The sequence below is a fragment of the Durio zibethinus genome, chromosome 12 (genome assembly GCF_047325235.1).
Source record: "Durio zibethinus cultivar Kanyao isolate XHJ-2024 chromosome 12, ASM4732523v1, whole genome shotgun sequence".
In the NCBI taxonomy this organism is placed as follows: Eukaryota; Viridiplantae; Streptophyta; class Magnoliopsida; order Malvales; family Malvaceae; genus Durio; species Durio zibethinus.
The window spans coordinates 25,968,245-25,988,497 of record NC_143173.1 but is presented as its reverse complement, the minus strand read 5'-3'; the positions used below and the strand labels follow the sequence as shown (position 1 = coordinate 25,988,497).

Sequence of the window (20,253 nt, the reverse complement as noted above, 5' to 3'; positions counted from 1 at the left end):
TCAGTTGGAACAACCGCACTAACCAAATGGGGATGGATATGTTAGGAGAAGTGGCAAAAAGACCCGAAGCGTTGCAAGGAAAGGTAGAAGAAGGCCATAGGGCAGGGCCATAGTGGAAGTGATGAATGTTAATTAAACAAGGGATTATTCGATAATTATGAGATCTTCACTTCAACTCCAATTTCATTTTCAATCATTCTCAATGTTAGTTATGGGAAACTGCTCTGATTAGCCTGTTGCTTTCATGTCTTAATTTTGCATATCTGTTCCAAATCCTAGCGTGTCTTAGGAAGTTAAATACATAATTGAAAGACATCATGGGTATATCCGTCGCCTACACGACTCCCATCACCTTACTTTTATCATTAATTTTCTCACGAACTAGAGATCATTAAGCCATTTTCTCTTTCTGCTTAAAAACAGGAGAATTGGAGCAGTTTAAAAACGAAAAGAATGGAAAAACTGGGGAGGTCTTAAATAGATTTAGAAATTAGAGTTGAAGAAAAAGGCTCTACCAATCATGTGTTTGAGCAAGCCTTAGTAAAGATGACCAGCTTTACTCCACACAAATAAGAACACAAAGCTTATCACTTTTTCTCTCACAAAAAAAGAAAATAAAGACGGAAATAAGAACCCATTGAAGCAGTCATGGTTGCAACCTTATGGGTGGAGCTTTCATCCATCAAGAACAAATAGACTCTACCCAACAACAGCATTACCAGTTCAAGCTTTGTTTCCCTGTATCAAAGCTAAAAGCTTTTGGGTTTCAAAATCTGTTAGAAGCTTGTGCTACAGAGCTATAGATTCAAATTGTTGTTGCTTACAGAGGTTAGAGTATAGTGGTATGATAGTTAACAACCCTGTTTTTTGTGCTTCACCTGGTCTCTTTGAAGAAGAGAAAGCTGAAATGGAGGGTTCGGTTGAGAAAAACGAAAGCTTAGGTGAAAATGGGGTTCAAATGGGGACATTTGCTGAGTTGCTTGAAGACGAGGGTCTTGAAAGTAGTTCAAGTTCTGATCTTTTGACATCAGAAACAACAGGGCACGAGGAGCAACATAGTCACATTAGTTCTGAGGAAGGTTCAGCTTCACCAACTTCATTGGGTTGGCCGGTACAGGAAAATGCTGAGACAGAAGATTGCACCAGTACTAATTGTAGTGAAGATGAACAAAAACCCCCCTTGGATGATAGGAAATTAGAGAAACAAGACTCCACAATTTCAGGTATTATTGACTATCATATAAAAATGTCTTTCATTTTCCTTCCTTGAATCATTTTGTTGATGTGTGTGGTTAATGGGGTTATAGAGATTGAGTTGATGAAGGAAAGATTTGCAAAATTGCTGCTTGGAGAAGATATGTCAGGGTGTGGAAATGGTGTTTGCACAGCCTTGGCTATTTCAAATGCAATCACCAATCTTTGTGGTATGTTGACTATTTTTTGTATTTTGAAGATACTTTTTATCAATTTTATTTGTTTATATTGGTACTGGTTTCTGATTTGTGTTGATTAATTGGTATTGGCTCTTTGCTTGATGGGTATTTCCCCTTCACTGCCTTAATCTTGCAGCCACCTTATTTGGGCAAATATGGAGGTTAGAACCACTGCCGCCTGAGAAGAAAGCAATGTGGCGAAGAGAGATGGAATGGCTTCTTTCTGTTAGTGATCACATTGTTGAGTTGATACCCTCGTGGCAGACTTTCCCGGATGGAAGCAACCTTGAGGTAAAGCTATCTAAACTTTTCCCCATATACGTTTCCCAGAATTTCAATACGTGACGCTAGGGCTGTTTTTGAATTCTATCGAAGAAGTTGTATCCACTGTTGGATTTGTAGTTTAAAATGCCATGTCTAGTTTCTGAAGCTATTCAAATCCACTGGTGATGAAATCCTCCCTGGCTCTCCTGATCCCTAAGCAACTTATATAATCATGAAAAAGAAAAGTTTTACCGGTGTATAGTCTAAATATATTAATATCTTATTGAAATTATTTTCCATGGGTCTTTTGTGCTGTGATTTCAGGTTATGACTTGCAGGCCCCGAGCAGATCTTTACATTAACCTCCCAGCTTTAAGAAAATTGGACAACATGCTTCTTGTAAGATCCATTGACACTTTTTACAATGTGGAAATGATTCTGGTTTATTTTTAATATAAACTCGTTTTTGCAGGAGATATTAGATAGTTTTGTCGATACAGAGTTCTGGTATGTTGACCAAGGGATTCTAGCCCCAGAGGCTGATGGATCAACCTCTTTCCGAAAAGTCCTTCACCGTCAAGAGGAAAAATGGTGGCTTCCTGTGCCTCGAGTGCCTCTAGGAGGCCTCCATGAGAATTCAAGAAAGGAGTTGCAGCATAAACGTGACTGTGCAAATCAGATCCTAAAAGCTGCCATGGCAATCAACAGTATTACTCTAGCTGACATGGAAGTCCCTGAATCATATTTGGAATCTCTTCCGAAGGTAAAAGACAGTAAATAAATATTTTCCGTTGTACTTTCTAGAAAGTGTTGGTTGTTAAATTTTTGCTACAAATTTGTTTCAGAATGGCCACGCATGCTTAGGAGATCTCATTTATCGCTATATTTCTTCGGACCTGTTTACTCCTGAATGTCTTCTTGATTGCCTTGGTTTGTCCTCTGAGCACCAAGCTATAGAGATTGCCAACCGAGTAGAGGCCTCAATATATGTGTGGCGCAAAAAGATAAACTCCAAACCTGTCAATAACACAAGCCGATTTAGTTCAAAGTCGTCATGGGATTTGGTCAAGGACCTAATGGTTGATGCTGACAAGAGGGAAATACTTGCAGATCGAGCGGAGAGCCTCCTGCTTTGCTTGAAGCAGAAGTTCCCTGGTCTTCCCCAGACCACTTTAGATATGAGCAAAATTCAGTACAACAAGGTTTGCGTCATTGATTCCAATTTGAGATTTGTTCTTAAGACTGCTTTTAATTACGAAAGTTATGCTAATAAATGAATATTGCGGTGTTAATTAGGATGTTGGGAAATCCATTTTGGAAAGCTACTCAAGAGTTTTGGAGAGCCTGGCATTTAACATTGTTGCACGGATTGATGATCTGCTCTATGTGGATGACTTGACAAAGCATTCAGATCAATTCTCTTCACTGTCCAGAGTTGGTGTAATCGGCCAGAAGAGTCTTTCAATTCCATACTCAGTGGCCTTCTCAAGCACTCCTTATAGAACAGCATTTACCACCCCAAACTTTTCACCATCACAGCTGGTCAGCCCTGCGAAGGGAGAAAGATCACCATTTCTCACAAGCAGCAAAGTTCCACAGCTTGGGATGGGCGTGAAAAAGGTCTTGACAGATTATCTTAGTATTGATTTAAGAGGGAAGGAATACAGCAATCCAAATGAGGGAACAGAATCAGGTTCTAGCACATCTGTATCTTTTGAATGTCTAAAAGAGGCAATGAGCCTATCAAAACACGAGCCAGTGCTGGAGAAAGAACCCTGAGGTTGCACACCGTGAACCAATTTCCCGAGAAAGCAGTCTATCACATGGCTCATTTTTTTTTTTTATACATTTGGTAGAATTAGGAAGATGCTTGAGAATGGCGAACATTTACCCTGTTATTTAAATTTTATGCTCAGTAGATGTCTATAAATGATAATGAATTGAGTGGTTCATGCTTCTGAGGGCAGCATTTATTGTCTCAAAGTTGTTGCTGGCAGAACATTTCGTGGATCAAACGTAGGATAGAAATGCCAAACTACCATTTACTTGTCTATATAAACTACAAAAGAAACTTAAACGTCAGATCTCAGTGTCAGTGGTGACATCAAGTAGTTTTCCCATATCTAGTTATCTACTTCTGATGACTAGGCCATCCTTCTTGTTTGTTAGATTGTTAGCAGACTTGGAGGTTTTTGGTTAGTGGGCTTTATTTGACATATTTTCCGTTTCGAGTTTCTTATCTTTCAAATGAACCTAAGGTCCATTACATGGGCCACTTTCCTCTTCTCAGGGGGTGTTTATACTGTAACTTGAGCAAAAAATGTTATTACACCTCCGTACCACTAATGAAGCTGGCACTAGAAGAAGATACAAATTTATTGTTCTAGCAGAACCCTCAAAATGCAGACCTGGTGGTTTTTGGTTCGTGGGCTTTTGATTGCGTTACCCGTTGAATCTCAAATCAGAAAACCAACAGAGAAGACACTGATTCCAAAGGCATGATTCGTTTGAAAATGGTTGACAAAGTTTTAAAAAAATGTTTCAATATTCATGGAAACAACTATTGGTCATGCAGCATCAAACTCCTAATCAACTTTGATAAAAATGTGGTTGCAGAATATTTGTCCTGACCCTTTAACGACCAACCATTGTAAAGCATTTGTCCCACAAACTAATAGATAGAGACTGCTTTAATCTATGGATCGCAATTTTGGATAGGGAATAACCTTAGCCAGACCAAAGATCTTATACTCAGATAAGTGATAAGAGGACAGTCTGGAGAAAAAGTGTTGGCTGGATTGCACGATAATTGTGGTAGCTGGGCCACACCCAATTGAAGATTGTTTTAACCGTTTGTGGTGCGTGGCATTCTTAGAGACAATCCGAGTCATGAAGTGGGAAGCTGGTTCTTTCAGGTATCTCAAAGACAAAGAGTGATTATTAAAGGGAAAAACATGTACAGTCTGATTCATTTTCTTGACTTATTCAAAGCGAACCAAAGGCTTAACTTCCCCAAGTGGGCAGAGTTCTGCAATAGATACCAGACAGTCAAGCAGAAATTCATCATAATTTATCAAATCTTTACAGCAAAAAGAGAGCAAGTCTCATTATCCTTTATGGTGAAGAAGGGAGACCAAATAACTATCTCTACTTGGCTGGAGAAAGTAATGACCGCCAGCGGTCTGCAACGTCTGACTACTGTAATAATCCATCTCCCATATACAGAGAGATTATACTGCTATCTATATCTTCCTATGTACCTGCTAAGGATAAAGCCAACAAAAAGATGAAACTTTATCAGAAAAGCAATGGAAAAAAAAAGGGAATATGATGAGCAACTCACGCTCCATTTGTACTTATTTTTCTTTCATTTTCTTTCGCGTATCTTGGCTTCTTCTAAGGACAAGAAAGAGAAGGAGGGTTGCAGGATGAGATGTTAAATGATTGATCAAACTCAATGAAAAATGATAAGAGAAGGCAGAATGAGAACAGATTTAATGCAGAAGCAACAAGATCCATACATAATAATTCCAGAGAAAATCTGACCCAAAGGTACCTTTATTAGTATGTGGATTGGCAAGCAAACTCTCAGTAATAGAGAGACCCTGCAGAAACAACAAAAGACATCAACTTTACAGTTTGAAAGTTATCCACTGTGCTACTCAGAATAGTCCGTTAGACAGTTATAGTGTACCTTGCCACCAGTTTCCTCTTGATGCACTCCCTGAATCATCTTCTCCACCATCCTTCTTGTACTAGAAAGTTATGCAAACATGTTAGCAGATTCCTAATCAAAAGACTGATCAAACTAAAAAGTTTAAAGGATTCCAAATTTGTATGCAAAAAGGATGCTTTGAATGTCCTTCCAGTCACTAATCACTAGTTATTTCATGCCTATAGGACAATTTGATGTACTCACCACAGAGTTTAATCCAGAGGCCTGGCTACTCTGGGGATAGAAGTATACATCTTGGCCACCGTAGTAGATTGATGAACTTAGATGACATGGTTGTACTCTTTGCTCCTCATAAATGGAACTCACGTCTCTATTTGCTATGTTCTGCTTTTCACCTTCATGTCCTTTGGAAAAGTTACCTGACAAGATTGAATCGCTTTAAAGAGAATTTTCGGACACATAAATGAGAATTCAATATTACCCAGTGCATCAGAATCATTGAACATAAAAGAAAACTAATTTATAAAACAAGCAAAGACACAATTATCTCCCCCACTCTCCCTAAATAAACTTCTGCTTATATTTGCTAAATAGTAATAAAAAAAAACTAGAAATCACATAGAATATTGAGCTATAAGCAATTGTGGGCAACTGCTTCAATTCACTCTTATATCAGAAGAATGCTACAGATAAATTAGTAAATGTTATTGAATAGATAAAACTAAAGGTATATAGCCATGAGAATATCCTTCAGAACTGCATAAAAAGGTCGGTCTTGTTTTGGTCTAATGTACAACAAAACAAGTAAACAACCAATATATGATTTTAACCAAATAGGGTGAAATATATTACCATAGAGTCATAAAGGCTCTTGCAAGAGAAGGAATTTCAGCAGAAAGGAAAAGAAAATAGCACAATAGAAAAATCTATTTTCGTTTGATGTGAACAATAATAGATTCAAAATCTTGTGTTATACAGAAAACGTGAATATAAGTATGATTTAGTATAAACTCCCATAAAAGTTATTTATAATGCACAAACCAGAGGCTCCGGGCTTTGTGTTCCAGGGCTCATTCGGAGAATTCTGCCTTTTGGCCATCACATCAGGACGCAGAGACTCCCTTCCTATTACCTAAATCAACACCAGCCTAGAGAAATTAAAACTTTCTGAACAAAACTAGAAAACTTGCTAAACTTCCAAAAAGATTGAGACAAAAGAGAAGCATAAAGAAACAATTGGCCTTAAAATAGAACTTGCATTCCATGCAGATATGTCAAAGTCTTAAGCTTTTCAAACAGCAATGGCGTTTATAGAAGCTCTCATTGGCAGTTTCTATTTTCACCTATTCAAATCATTCCGTTACTGCCTAACACAATCTCAATTTTGCAATTTGCAGAAACAGTTCAAATTCATTCCTCTTAGCAGTCCTTAATCAATCTCGTAAAGCTCAACAAAAGAAAACTTCCCACTTAGAAACAAACAGCTTTACAACCATAGTCTATTAAATAGTCTCAAAATTACCCAATTGAAAGAAAAATAAAAAGTTTCAACCTTCGAAACTCCATCGAACATAAACAAAAAACCCCATAATCAAGAACATTGAATACCAAAGAAATGAAAGAGAATTCAAAACCCAAAAAGCTAAAACGAAAAACAAAAATGACGTAAAAAAAAGGATTAAAATGAAAAAAAAATCGAACATAATAATAATACCTTAGACGAAGGGGCAAATATAGACCCGAAAATCCCTGTGGAAGATGAAGGAGACTCTTTTGAACCAAAGAGCTCTGAAGTAAAGGTAGAAGACGACGATCCCACTCCTTTCCTTCCTTCCATTCTCTCAACAGATTAGACTTCTCTTTTCTCTCTCGTTAATCTTATAAGTTATAATAATCTTTTCATAGTCTCTAACAAAGCGATATAAAGAAGCACCGTCAAGAGAAAGGAAAGAAACAAAACGGAAAGAGAAAGAAGACAAGAAAAAGAAAGGAAAAACCAGAGGAGAACAAAACAGTACGCAACAGAAAGGGGAAAGACACGTGAAGATTGCGCTTTGTTTGTAGTAGTAGTTGTTGTTGTTGTTTTTTAGTTCTGTAAGAGAAATGAAACCGTCCCTCTCTTACCAAATTAATATTAACTCCAGGTAAGGCACACAGGATGAATTAAAAGAAAGAAAATCATTGAAATAAAATTTTTTATTTTTACTTCTTTTCGTCTTTTTTAGCCAGCAAAGTCTAAATCTTATGGTACAGTGTCTGTTTTCTCGTCCTTGTACTCTGTCGACAGGCAGACAGATTTATGCCACGTGGAGATAAATGAATAAGTGGGCCCTGGATCGAAATCGCAACCTTTTACTGCCACGATTACATTGGTAGATAATTGCAGTTCCTCGAGCCCCTATCCTTTCCAGGGGCTCTCCTGTCGTGCCAGTGCCCTGGATCAGTAGAACCTTCTCTCTGTTGAATTCAATTCTGACTTTTCCTGCTATTTATTTCACTTGTTTTCCATTTTGGCTACTTAGTGATCCAGGCTGCAGGGCAAAGATGGCAGTTAGTAGAACCTGACCGGACCTGAAATGGTGGGTCTTCATTCATTCAGTTTCCAGGACAAATTTGGAGCTATTGAACAGGAAAAACTCCTGCAAACCTTCATTCTGTTTTTATATAATGTAGAAAATTATGAATTAATCTACCCTGTAGAAAACTACATATATAGTATAAATATCTGTAGAAAAATCTGAATCAGCTGGTTTTGTCCGGAGCTGGGGGGCCCTTCAGTTATGATTTGATAGAAACCCATGATAGGAAGGGGAGAAAAAGGTTTTGTTGTTCAATGTTTTGGATGAGCAAGTTTACAAATTTGATAATTGGATAGTATCATTTATTCCTTTGCAGATTAATTAACAATGATAGAATTAGAGAATTTTTTTCTACTAATAATGTTTAATGATGAATAGAAGGTCCCCATGGCAAGTGAAAACAAAGGAAGAGACAAAGAGAAAAACAGGAATCCATGTTTGGGTCGCCGCGTGTTCTACGCGTGTTAAATTTTTTTGCCACATGGAGTGTCGTCGTGCTGAAATCTGTCAGGTTCTCAGGGATCCTATTGCATTTCCCTCTTCCGGCCTTTTTTAACTATTTCAGAGTCGATTTATCCATGTTCCCTGGTAAATTAGAATTTGTGGTTGTTGCTAGTGAAAGAAAAAAATGAAGATCTGCAGTTCCTTTCCTTTTCTCTCTTTTACTATTTACCACTGTATACAGTAACCTTTATGCTATTTCCTATCAAATTATTATTAGATTCTGAGATTATCCTTAAAGTATTCATCGTCCCACAAAAGAGCTTTTAGCTTTCATCCACATTTTCGTCGTGTGGATGAAAGTGCAACACATACTCACGTATGGCATTGGATAGAAGAGCAGCAGCAGAATCACAAAACGACAAGCTAAAACTAGAGCTTGGTCCGAAGATAAGAACAAAAAATGAAAAAAAGAAAAGGGGGCAAAGAAATAGGGAAAAGTAAACACGTTAAGAGCATGGCAGTGATGTTCCTATTTGGCAAGTGCCGAGTGCCGACGAGGATCAAGAGGGACTCGCAGGTGCCTACTGCTCCCTGCTTTGCTACACTGCAATTCTTGGGTTTTGTTTTGCTTACATGAACGAAAGTTCTTTTAGGCCCAATGTTCTCCTTCTGGGTGGAGAATATGGAAGAGGCTAGCCCAAAAGGCTCAAAAAGACAAAGGGGCAGGCTAACTTTGATTGATTCATAATTAAATTGAATTTTCTGTTTTTGAGGCAATAACTTGAGTTATTATGTAGAACTCTTCCGCTTTTGTTGTTGTCTTTTCATTGACCGAGGTGGTTTTTTTTGTTTCAATACCGTATAAAATAAGTAGCTAGATAGGTTCTTAACTGTTTGATTTAATGATTAAGGTAATTTAAAAAAAATATATCAAGATTGGGTTCGAACTCCAATTTTTTCTTTTTTCGAGTTCTGACTCTCTTAAATGATTGAAAAAAAAAGTCGCTAGATAGGAACTTCGTCAGCAAAGAGATAAATTAATAAACAAATACTTCCTCTATGACTTATTTATTGATCACTACCCCTAACCTGCCGACCAATGCCATAGGAATGGTCTTTGGCCTTTGTTTAATCTCACCGAGACTTACCAAGTCAATGGTTTTATAATTTGCTCTGATTATTGAGTGTTTGCCAGCCACCATATCTTTGCCATTACGTGACTTTGCAAGTCTTTGGTGGCCAAATTACGCGTATTGCCTTTAATTTAGCACTTTTCAGGTTGATCATCTTTTTTCTGTTTGAAGTTGATATATGGTTTAACTAGATTGTTTATGAAGTATTTTAGATGATTTTTTTTTAAGAAGTTTGCACAGCTCAGTCGCTCAAAGGACATCGCAATATAAACAGAGAAAATACCGTAGTCTAATTGAAGTTCTGGAAGAACATATTGATCAATTATGATCGCAAAAATCAGTAGGAAGGCTCTTAAGCTTCAATAGCTTCAGGACAAGAATTTGAACATGAAATTAATGTCTCAAGTAAGCAACATGTGGGCGAACATGATCCAATATCGTTAGTGTAGATATGTACATATAACCAAAAAGATGAAAAAAGGGAACAAAATCCTAATGTAGTTTCCAAGGCAAGCATTTGAGCTGAGAGCAGGGTTGGATCCAAGTACTGGAGCATTCACCTCCAGTTCCATCGCAACATTTGCAAACAACTCCAAGAGTAGCAAAGATTTTCGAGAATCCTACAAATTTTATATAAAGAACAGCCCCATCAGTCGACTGGAAGTGAAACAATCAGCAATGACTAAAAGCTCAAGAAGTTAACAAACAGATTCATACTTTGTTGAGCAGGCAGGATGGAAAGTGGCCTTGCCGCAGAAGCCAGGGGCACCTGGGATGCAGAAACTGAGATTACAAGCAGCAGCAGGAGCACAAAACCCTGGAATTTATCCATCTTCTCCTGTCTTTCTAGTGAGGTCTTAGCAATCAGAAGGACCGAATATAAGCCAAAAAAAAAATTATGCTTTTAATTTAACAGGAGGAGTCGAATCAGGTACTTGTTAATCTAGAAAGGTGGCTGTATTTTTCTGTTTGAAAGCGCACGGATTTAAAATGGAGGGCTTCTAGAGAACAAAATTGAGACGTGCCGCACGTTTCAAACTTGTTTACGTTTCTAAAGAGAGAGAGGAGGGGCAACCGACTCTTATACCCAATCCCAATTTCATATTTTAATTAATTGATTTAGTTCATATGTTAAAAAAAATAAAATAAAATTTTTGTTAATTTTTTTTTATAGTTTCTTTGAGAGAAAAAAGAATATAAAAATTAAAAAAAAAGTTAAGATTAAAAATTTAATCATACAATTAAAGATTTGAAGGTAAAACTTATTTTTTAAATTCTTTAATTTTTTTTTTGTGAGAAAAACTTAAATAATAAGTTAGGATTTTTAATATTGTAAATTTTTAGGCAATATTTCAGTAATTTTTTGGTGAAATTGTGGGTAGCAATGAAAATGTCTTTTAAAGATCTTTTTAATGGTATGTGTAGTACTTTATTTAGTTAAATAATTTAGGATAATTTAATATTTCAAATTTTTTATTTTTGGATTTTTAATAATTAAAGACACCTAACTTTAAGCTGTTAGAATTCACTATTTCGATGTCAATTTGGTTGAAATTTAAGTGATTTTAGTAGTACGAAATATGAATTTTTTAGTGGTATAATTGGTTTGTTTAAATGATTTATAGGCTAAAAGAATTGAAATTTCAAAATAGACTTTATGAATCTGAAGCTAAAAAAAATCTAAATTGTTTGCGATAATTTATAAAATTTTGGTTTTTGAAACTTAGACTTTTGAAAGTCATTTTTGGTGAAATGAAATTTTAAGTTGTAGTATTACATTCTTACTTTAAATTACTATTTTTCTTTGTCACTATAAATTGTAGGATATTATAGATTTTATGGCTCAAAGTAAGCTAAATGATTACAAAATGCAAAAATTTTAGAACATAAAAAATTTTGTTATTAATTATTTTAAAAATTATTTTCAATCAAAATTTGATGTATGTAGTTATAAATTACTTGAATTTCAGTTATATTATTTTATTAAATTTGTATTTATTTTAATATATTTTTACTGTGTTAATTTCATGTTATTAGTATCATTAAAAGACTATTAAGTTCGATTTAGATTTACAAAAATTATTATTATTAAATGTTAAAAATTAAATATTTGTGAATATTCATATTGTTATTGATTTTTATATTTTAATTCTTAATTTCATATTTATACTCAATTTTAGGCATTTTGTTATATTAAAAAAATATTTTATATATTAAAAGAAAATACTTCCATATAGTTTTGAATTGTCAAAAAGTTGTCACGTAATCTAATTTGCTTAAAATGACCCACAGAAGGTTTGTCTTATTAAATTTATGTTTTTTTGGTTAAATTCTGATTTTTGAATATTTCTTAAATTATTAAGATATTAAAAAAATTAAGTGATTTGCTGTTTAAGTTTCGGTGTAATGCATCAGTTAAGTGACTTAATATCTCTTTGATTTTTATATCCCAAAAAATTAGCCTCTTTATGTTTAGAGTTCAAATATATAATAAATATTATTTTGTCAATTTATTTTGTAAATCTGGTTGAGTTTATAAAGTATATATAGAATTTCTTTGTTATAAGTTTAGAATATGGCTTGATTTTCGAATATAATTTCATAATAATATATTTATATATCCATCATTTATCAGAATAAAAAATTTTGTTTTGGAATGATCATAGAATTTACTTTGTATGGATTATATTTTGAGAAAATTTATAAATACTAAAATTGTATATATTGGGTAATCTAAAAATATATTTTATGTTATCTCCTTGTATAACTATGTTCTGACCCTACCAATGAGGGTTAATTGTTGGTCATATCGACATTTACTTTGTGATATCGATATTGGTTTCAAACTGTGCTATCAATTGAGAATAGTAGTTTTTGTTCACTGTGTCATTAGTGATATACTTATGTCTCATTGCACTAAAGGGATTGTTATGATTTTTTTTCTGTTCCATTGAACTAACAGGTTAATTATGATTGTTTATGCAACATTCTAGTTTCTTCTAATATACTTCTGTCCTATTATGCTAGAGAAAAAATTTTGATTCTAACCTATGCCACATATGATAAGTGTGGTTATAGTATATTACAAAAGACTAATAAAATTTTTAATTTTATGATATTTGATTATGTTTTGGTGATCGAAGAATCTGGTTTGAAAAATATGTTTGTGAATATAAGATTATCTAAAATATTTTTGATTCATTTAATTAATGTTTTAGACTAAATATTTTATAGCATATTTAATCCAATTGATGGGATGTTAGTTTCTTTGTTAGTCATTGTACTCATTCATTTCATTTTTTTTTATTTTTGCAACATTTGAAGTTTGTATCTTAAGAGGCTTATTCTCGATAACTATTTAAATTAGCAAGATTAGCATATGTCTTTAGTTTGCTATCACTTTCGAATGAGTATTTTATTATTGATTTTAAAAGATTTGTTAGTAAGAATTTTAATACATTCGATCAATTTGTAAAGAGTATAATTTTATAGATTCAAGATTTTATAAAGTGTTATTTTGAAGATTGTTCGAGATTTTAATTTAGTTCGATACCTATTAACTTGCATACTTATGAAATTCATCTTAAAAAAATGCGACATTGTTATGTCCTAAATTTTCAAGCTTGAGACATGACACTGACGAAAAGCAAGGATGAAAAAACTTGGTCAAAACTTCTTTTCGGGCAAATGTGGGAACGACAACCCTACTATTTATATGACTAGACAAGATAAAAGAGTGCATACATGAGACACACCATTTGGTTCTAAGTCTGAGTTAAATTGCTCATCATTAAATTTAGCAACAGGGGTCACGTGTCACGCCCTGGACAGGCGCACCAAGCACACAAGCCCAATCACTAGGGGCTAAGGCTCGAGAACGAGGGACAATTACGGGGTTTGGTGCAATGTCACACCCTGGACGGATGCACCAGGCACATCAGGGGCACCTGAGGTTGAGGCCCGCACACTAGGAGCACTAGAGGGAGTTTGCGTGTAAGGCCAGAACGCCCGCATAGCCTGCAGGCCAGCCCACAAGGCCAAGGCTTGGCCTGCATATTGCCTGCACTACATCCAGAAGAGCCCAAGGTGGGAGATACGCAAAGGGATCTTCTAGAAGCTCTCAAGATCAGCATGAACCTTATAGCAGATCTGGTTGACCCTATAATTCAGGAGATAGAATCCTGATTGATTGTAATCTTTGTAATTCCTTGATTTTAGCCTTAATTCTAGGGATTTAGCCATAAGTGTAGCTGAAAGTCTCAACTATAAATAGAGGGCTGCTCCACCCTCATTTGTACATCATCATACACACTTTTATTTTAGTAATACAGAGCATATTTTTAGTAATTCTATTATTTTTTTGTTTCTCTCCAACTTGCGTATTCTGCCCTTCCTATTGTTCTAGTGCCCACACGCTTGTGTTTTAGGTTGACTTAGGCTAGAAAGAGGTGATTTCAAGCCTAAAGCCGCACGAATTCTGAGACTAAGATCGGAACCCGTGATAGTTAGTATCAGAGCAATTTCAGTTCAACGTGTTACATGTTTATGTTATGCTGGTTAGACCACAGTCGAGGAGATGGCATCCCAGAGTGACGTTACTAGCCAATAACTAGAGGCCTAGGAGCAGAGGCTTGGAAAATGAAAAAAGGCCAGTTCAAGGGATATTTGGTCTATCATAGACGATAGGTTGGCCAAGGTAGAGATGATCGTGAATGACATGCGGGAGAAGCTTGATGAGGTAGAGACTTATGTTGAAGCACTAAACTCTATGAAGAAAAAGCTCAAGGGCAAGTTAAGAGCTGCCCTCAACCAAGGCATGAACGTGATCACCCAAAGGAACAAGACCTTGAAGGTTGTGGTAGAGACCATGCACGATGGCATGAAGGCCATGCGTAAAAGGATAGAAGAGCTCACAAGTGAGCTTATTGCATGTAAGACTGCCATTGGGAATAACGTGATCACCCAAACTCAAAGAGTTCAAAGAGATTAGGATGACTAAAGAAATAGACAACTACTTATGGGGTATGAAACAATACTTTCAGGCCATGAGCATGCAAGACGAGGTAATAAAGGTAAGCACCGCTGTTATATATCTTACTAATGTGGCTTATTATGGTGGAGGCACAGGTGTAATGATGTCAGACGTGAGAGCACCAAGATTGAAACCTGGGCAGAGTTTTAAAATGAGTTCAGAAAGCAGTTTTACCTGGAGTATACCGATGATAAGGCACGAGTAAAGTTACGCAGGCTGAGCCAGCAATAGGACATAAATGAGTATATCCAAAATTTTTTTGAACTAATGCTACAGATCTTGGATCTAGGTGAAAAAGATGTCCTGTTTGCTTTTATAGATGGACTGAAGAATGAGCTACAACGGAAGGGAGTTCATGACTTGGTTAAAGCCATAACTATTGTTGAGTCCTTGATAGAGTTTAAGCCTCTGAACAAGTTCGAGTCTTTCAAGCCCAAGGGTAAGGGCAAGGATGAGAGGGACTAAAAGAAGTAGTCTAAGGGAAAAGATCATGATCGAGAGTCCAATGATGGGGATCGAGACCGTTCGACCAAAGATAGCGAGAGAAAGCCACCAGCAGGTAAGTGGAAAGTAAAGGGGGAGCGAGAACCACTCGCATGCTACCTATGTGGAGAGAGCCACATAACGTGTAACTACCTATAAAAAGGTAAACTGGTTGCTGTAGACAATGAGTCTAACGAAAAGCCAGAGATAGGGGCAGTAAAGCTTAGGTCATTGGTGCTCAATACTGTCCAGAGTAAGAGGAATCGTAAGCCAAAAGGCTTGATGTTTATAGATCTGATGGTTATGGGTCAGAAGGTGAACGTATTGGTGGACACAGATGCCTCACATCTTTTTATTTTAGGTGATAGAGCCTAGAAGCTCAGACTAAAGGTGTAAAAAGAGATTGGTACCATTAAAACGATAAACTCCAAAGAGGTTTCAGCCATTGAAGTACCACGGGGAGTGAAGTTGTAGCTTAAAGACTGAAAAGGCAAAGAGACCATAGAGGTAATACCCCTTGACAACTATGAGTTTGTGATTGTGTTAGATTTTTTTGTTCGGATTAACTCTTTCATTGTGCTTTTTGTCAATTGTATTTGCATCTTAGATGCACGATGCCAATGCTTAGTACCATTGAAGTGAAGGTTTAGAGTTAGGTTACGGGTAGTGTCAGCCATCTAATTTACCAAGACGATAAGCAAAGAAGAAGACACCTTCTTGGTAGCCCTGAAGTATGAGGAACCAAGAGAGAAGGAGATCGAATCACCTTTGAAAGTGCTAAATGTGCGAAGTCTTTAGTGATGTGATACCGATAAAGCTACCTAGTTAGCTACCACTTAAGAGAAAGGTGGACCATAAGATCGAGCTGATGCCTGAAGCCAAGCCACCAGTTAGAGCCTCTTACCAAATGTCTCCACCAGAGTTGAAAGAGTTGAAGAAGTAGCTCAAAAAGTTAGTTGATGCTAGTTTATCAGACTATCGAAGGCACCATATGATGCATCGATTCTATTCCAATACAAGCATGATAGGTCGTTGTGGTTATGTATAGACCATCAAGTTTTGAACAAGCTGACTGTCAAGAACAAGTATCTTATCTCACTCATTACGAACTTGTTCGACCAACTTAGGAGAGCAAGGTGGTTCACCAAGCTAGATTTGAGGTTAGGCTACTACTAAGTCAAGATCGCAAAGAAAGATGAGCCCAAGATAATATATGTCACTCGGTATGGTTCGTATGAGTTCTTAGTCATGCCATTCGAACTCACGAATACCTCAGTAATATTTTATACCCTTATGAACAAGGTACTTCAATCGTTTCTTGATCGATTTATTATGATTTATTTGAATGACATTGTGATCTATAGCCAGATTTTAAGAGAGCATGTAGACCATTTTAGGTAGATGTTCGAGGTGTTATGGGCACACAAGCTATTTGTCAAGAGAGAGAAGTGCTCGTTTGCCCAAAAAGAGATCTCATTCCTATGTCACATAGTGAAAAGTGGCAGGATACGCATGGATGAAGATAAAGTGTGTACCATTCTGGAGTGAGAATCGTCAGCCAAGGTCACTGAGTTGAGGTCATTCCTTAGGCTAGTTAACTACTACATGTGCTTCATTAAGGGTCATTCAACCATAGCCATACCATTGACTGATTTACTTAAGAAAGAGAGAGCATGGAAGTAGAGTACAGGGTGCCAAAAAGCCTTTGACAAGTTGAAGCAAGATGTGATCAAAGAGCTAGTCTTAGCCTTGTCAGACCATGTCAAGTTATATGAGGTGCATACGGATGCATCAGACTTTGCCATAGGGGGTATGTTGATGCAAAAGGGACATTCAGTCATGTTCGAGAGTAAAAGTTGAACGAGACTGAGCGTTAAGTACATAATCCATGAGAAAGAGATGATTGTAATAGTGCACTGCTTATGCACTTGGTGCAATTACCTGTTGGGGTCGAGGTTCGTGGTGAGAAAGGACAATGTGGCGACCAGCTACTTCTAGACACAGAAGAAGCTGTCTTTTAAGTAAGAGAGATGGTAAGATTTTTTTATGAAATTTAATTTTTAGATGAAGTACAAGCCAGAACGGGCGAACTTAATGGCAGACATCTTGAGCAAGAAGGTTAACCTTGTTGCCATTAAACAACTAAAGGAGTCACTGGTGTCACGTATCAATGAGAGACTTGTGCATGATCCTACAGCCAAGGCTCTTATAGAGTATGCCCAATAAAGTAAGATTATGCGATTTTGGATGCATGATGGTTTATTGTACACTAGGGGTAGTAGACTATTTATGTCGTAGCATAGAAAGCTCCGTAAGAAAGTTTTACAAGAATGTCATAACTCAATGTGAGCTAGACATCTAGGAGTGAGTCGTACCTTGATGTTGATAGAGGATTGGTACTACTAACCGCACATGAGAGACGATGTGAAAGCATATGTGAAGACTTGTCTTGTGTGCCAATAGGACAAAGTGGAGCTCAAGAAATCAGGTGGTCTCTTGGAGCCATTGTCAGTGCCAGAACGACCATGTGAAAGTGTTTTTCTAGACTTTATAGTCGGTCTACCCAAGGCAAAGGGATTCAAAAGCATCATAGTAGTGGTGGACAGGTTTTCCAAGTATAGAGTTTTCATTCCAGCAACCAAGGAATGCCCAGCCGATGAGGTAGCTCGATTGTTCTTGAAGAACGTGGTTAAGTATAGAGGAGTGTCGAGGATCATTGTTAGTGATCGAGATGACATTTCATAGGCAAGTTCTGGATTGAGTTGTTCAAGCTGTTGGGGTCAGACTTAAACTTTTTCACTAGCATGCATCCGTAAATCGATAGGCAAACTGAGTGTGTGAATTGACTATTAGAGGTCTACCTCAGGCACTATGCGAATGCCACGTAAAGAGACTGACCAAAGCTGCTAGATGTTACGCAGTTTTCTTACAACTTGTAAAAGAGCAAGGCAACAAACCAAAGCCCATTTGAGGTTGTAACAGGTCAACAACCACTAACACCCTATTCGATTGCTACAAGTTATACAAGGTCGAATTCGGTAGCATACAAGTTTACCAAGGCTTGGCAGAAGCAGGTTGACTTAGTTAGAGTCTATCTACATAAGGCAACAAAGAGGTCGAAGAAATGAGCAGACCAAAAGAGGCGAGACGTACAGTTTCAGGTTGGAAACTTGGTGTTGGTGAAGCTGCATCCCATTGTACACCATAAAGGGCTACGCAAAAGCTTAGTCTAGAGGTATAAGGGACCTTTTCGAGTAATCAAGAGGGTAGGTAAGGTTGCCTACAAACTGGATATGCCACCTAAGTTGAAGGTACATTTAGTGTTCTATGTAAGCATGTTCAAGCCGTTCCATGAGAAAGAAAGAGATCCAAGATGAAAAAAATCTAAGCGTGCACCATTAAAAGCAAGGGCCTTATATGAAAAGAAGGTCTACAGCATCATAATTGATCGAGAGGTGAGACAGAAGAACTACTAACCAAGACAAGAGTACTTGGTGTACTGAAAGAGACTTCTAGATAGTGAGGTGAACTAGGAACCAGCAAATGACTTATGGCAGTTTGAGGACCAGATCAGGTAGTACCATACAGAAGATGCAACAAAGGTGTTGTGCAATCAGGTGAGGGAGAATGTCATACCCTGGACGGGCGCACTATGCACATCAGGCGCACCAGTACGCGTACCTGAAGTTAAAGCCCGCACACCAAGAGCACTAACAAGAGTTTGCGTGCAAGGCCTTAGAGGGAAGGCTAGAACACCCACACAGTCGGTAAGCCAGCCCATAAGGTCAAAGTTTGGCCTGCATGATGCCCATACCACATTTAGAAGGGTCCAAGGTGAGAGATACGTAAAAAGATCTTTTAGAAGCTCTCAGGATCAGTAAGAGTCTTCTGGTAGATCCGGTTGATCCTATAATTCAGAAGATAAAATCTTAATTGATTGTAATATTTGTAATTCCTTGATTTTAGTCTTGATTCTAGGGATTTAGCCATAAAATCAACAAGAGCCGACTCTATAATTCAAGAGATAGAATCTTGATTGATTGTAATATTTGTAATTCTTTGATTTTAACCTTGATTCTAGGGATTTAGCCATAAATGTAACTAGAAGCCTCAACTATAAATAAAGGGTTGCTCTACCTTCATTTGTACATCATCATACACATTTTTGTTTCAGTAATACAGAGTATATTTCCAGTAATTTCATTATTTTTCTGTTTCTCTCCAACTTGTGTATTCTGCTAGAATGAGGTGATTCCAAGTCTAAGGCCGCATGAATTTTGAGTCTAAGGTCGGAGCTCGTGACAATGCAATACTAACCCCTAAGCTCATGCAGCTTTAAGATCTGGGTATGCACTCATCCAACATCTCGGATCAGCCTAATTGTCACAGTTCACACTTTTGTGAGGTATTGTTTGCTCTGATCCCTCTAGCCTCATGATTTTATCCCACAAAAGATACCTCACAAGAAAGAAATGGTGTGAACTCTTTTATACCCTAATGACCTTCTTTTCATGTCTGATGTGAGATTAGAGTACTCTGTCTACTCCTCATTGGAGCACTTGGCGTGACATTCTCCCTCACCCAACCTCGTGACACCTTCGTCATGAAAGTTGACCACCCTGCCTACCTCTTTCAAGGAGCTTGACATGAGTTGAACGGTTCAGGGCTTGCTTTAATATCACTTGTCATAGGTCGAGACTTAACCTCTAGGCTTGTGCGACTTCAAGACTCGGACAAAAGGTCTAGTCCCTCTAGCCTTATGAGATATTGTCCGCTCTAACCCCTTTAGTCTTACGATTTTGTCTCACAAAAGGTGCCTCCCAAAGAGATGGTGGTGTGAACCCTTATATCTTAAGATAGTGGTGTGAACACTTATATCTCATGACCAACTATAGTACACGACCGATGTAAGATTCAAGACTCCTTTTTAGGTATGTGACATCTTCCCTTACTCCAACAAAAGTACACCGTCCTCAGTAGCACATCGTTAGTACCCCTAGAGCTGACTCTAATACTTCTTGTTACAGGTCGAGACTAAACCTCTAGACTCATGCAGCTCCAAGACCTAGGCATAGACTCTTCTGGTATTCTAGATTAGCCTAACTATTATAGTCACATTTTTGTGAGATATTGTCCACTTTAGTTCTTCTAACCTTACGATTTTATCTCACAAAAGTCACTTTCCAAAGAGATGATGGTGTAAACCCTT

At 37.1% G+C, this 20,253-nt stretch overlaps 2 protein-coding genes across 4 annotated transcripts; one reads left to right on the top strand and one right to left on the bottom strand.

Annotated features, from left to right (window-relative positions):
• The first annotated feature begins 328 nt into the window (after positions 1–328).
• Positions 329–3,649, top strand: LOC111295977 (rop guanine nucleotide exchange factor 7-like). The gene is made up of 7 exons (XM_022889900.2): positions 329–1,223; positions 1,308–1,424; positions 1,570–1,724; positions 2,022–2,096; positions 2,170–2,460; positions 2,543–2,899; positions 2,994–3,649. Exons 1-7 carry the CDS (start codon positions 845–847, stop codon positions 3,474–3,476), a joined length of 1,857 nt encoding a protein of 618 aa, XP_022745635.2. The 5' UTR covers positions 329–844; the 3' UTR covers positions 3,477–3,649.
• Positions 3,650–4,731: 1,082 nt separating this feature from the next.
• Positions 4,732–7,586, bottom strand: LOC111295978 (uncharacterized). Of its 3 annotated transcripts, none has more exons than XR_016326208.1 (6): positions 7,088–7,585; positions 6,415–6,505; positions 5,617–5,792; positions 5,392–5,452; positions 5,041–5,302; positions 4,732–4,960 (listed from the first exon to the last, which is right to left on the bottom strand). XR_016326208.1 is itself a non-coding variant. In XM_022889904.2 (6 exons), exons 1-5 carry the CDS (start codon positions 7,208–7,210, stop codon positions 5,286–5,288), a joined length of 468 nt encoding a protein of 155 aa, XP_022745639.1. In that variant the 5' UTR covers positions 7,211–7,586; the 3' UTR covers positions 4,732–4,960; positions 5,254–5,285. The 3 variants fall into 3 exon arrangements, 2 of the variants coding, with proteins under 2 accessions (XP_022745639.1, XP_022745637.1); XM_022889904.2 differs by having other exon boundaries at positions 5,254–5,302; positions 7,088–7,586; XM_022889902.2 differs by having other exon boundaries at positions 4,732–4,957; positions 5,254–5,302; positions 7,088–7,584.
• Between the last annotated feature and the right edge of the window lie 12,667 nt (positions 7,587–20,253).

Excerpts from the sequence above, each read along its gene's own strand:
- LOC111295977 (XM_022889900.2), top strand. The coding sequence starts at position 845 with ATGATAGTTAACAACCCTGTTTTTTGTGCTTCACCTGGTCTCTTTGAA. Across the intron at positions 2,097-2,169 it reads AATTGGACAACATGCTTCTT|GAGATATTAGATAGTTTTGT; the intron begins GTAAGATCCATT and ends TCGTTTTTGCAG. Across the intron at positions 2,461-2,542 it reads ATTTGGAATCTCTTCCGAAG|AATGGCCACGCATGCTTAGG; the intron begins GTAAAAGACAGT and ends AATTTGTTTCAG.
- LOC111295978 (XM_022889904.2), bottom strand. The coding sequence starts at position 7,210 with ATGGAAGGAAGGAAAGGAGTGGGATCGTCGTCTTCTACCTTTACTTCA. Across the intron at positions 6,506-7,087 it reads TATTTGCCCCTTCGTCTAAG|GTAATAGGAAGGGAGTCTCT; the intron begins GTATTATTATTA and ends GTGTTGATTTAG. Across the intron at positions 5,453-5,616 it reads CCTCTGGATTAAACTCTGTG|TACAAGAAGGATGGTGGAGA; the intron begins GTGAGTACATCA and ends ATAACTTTCTAG.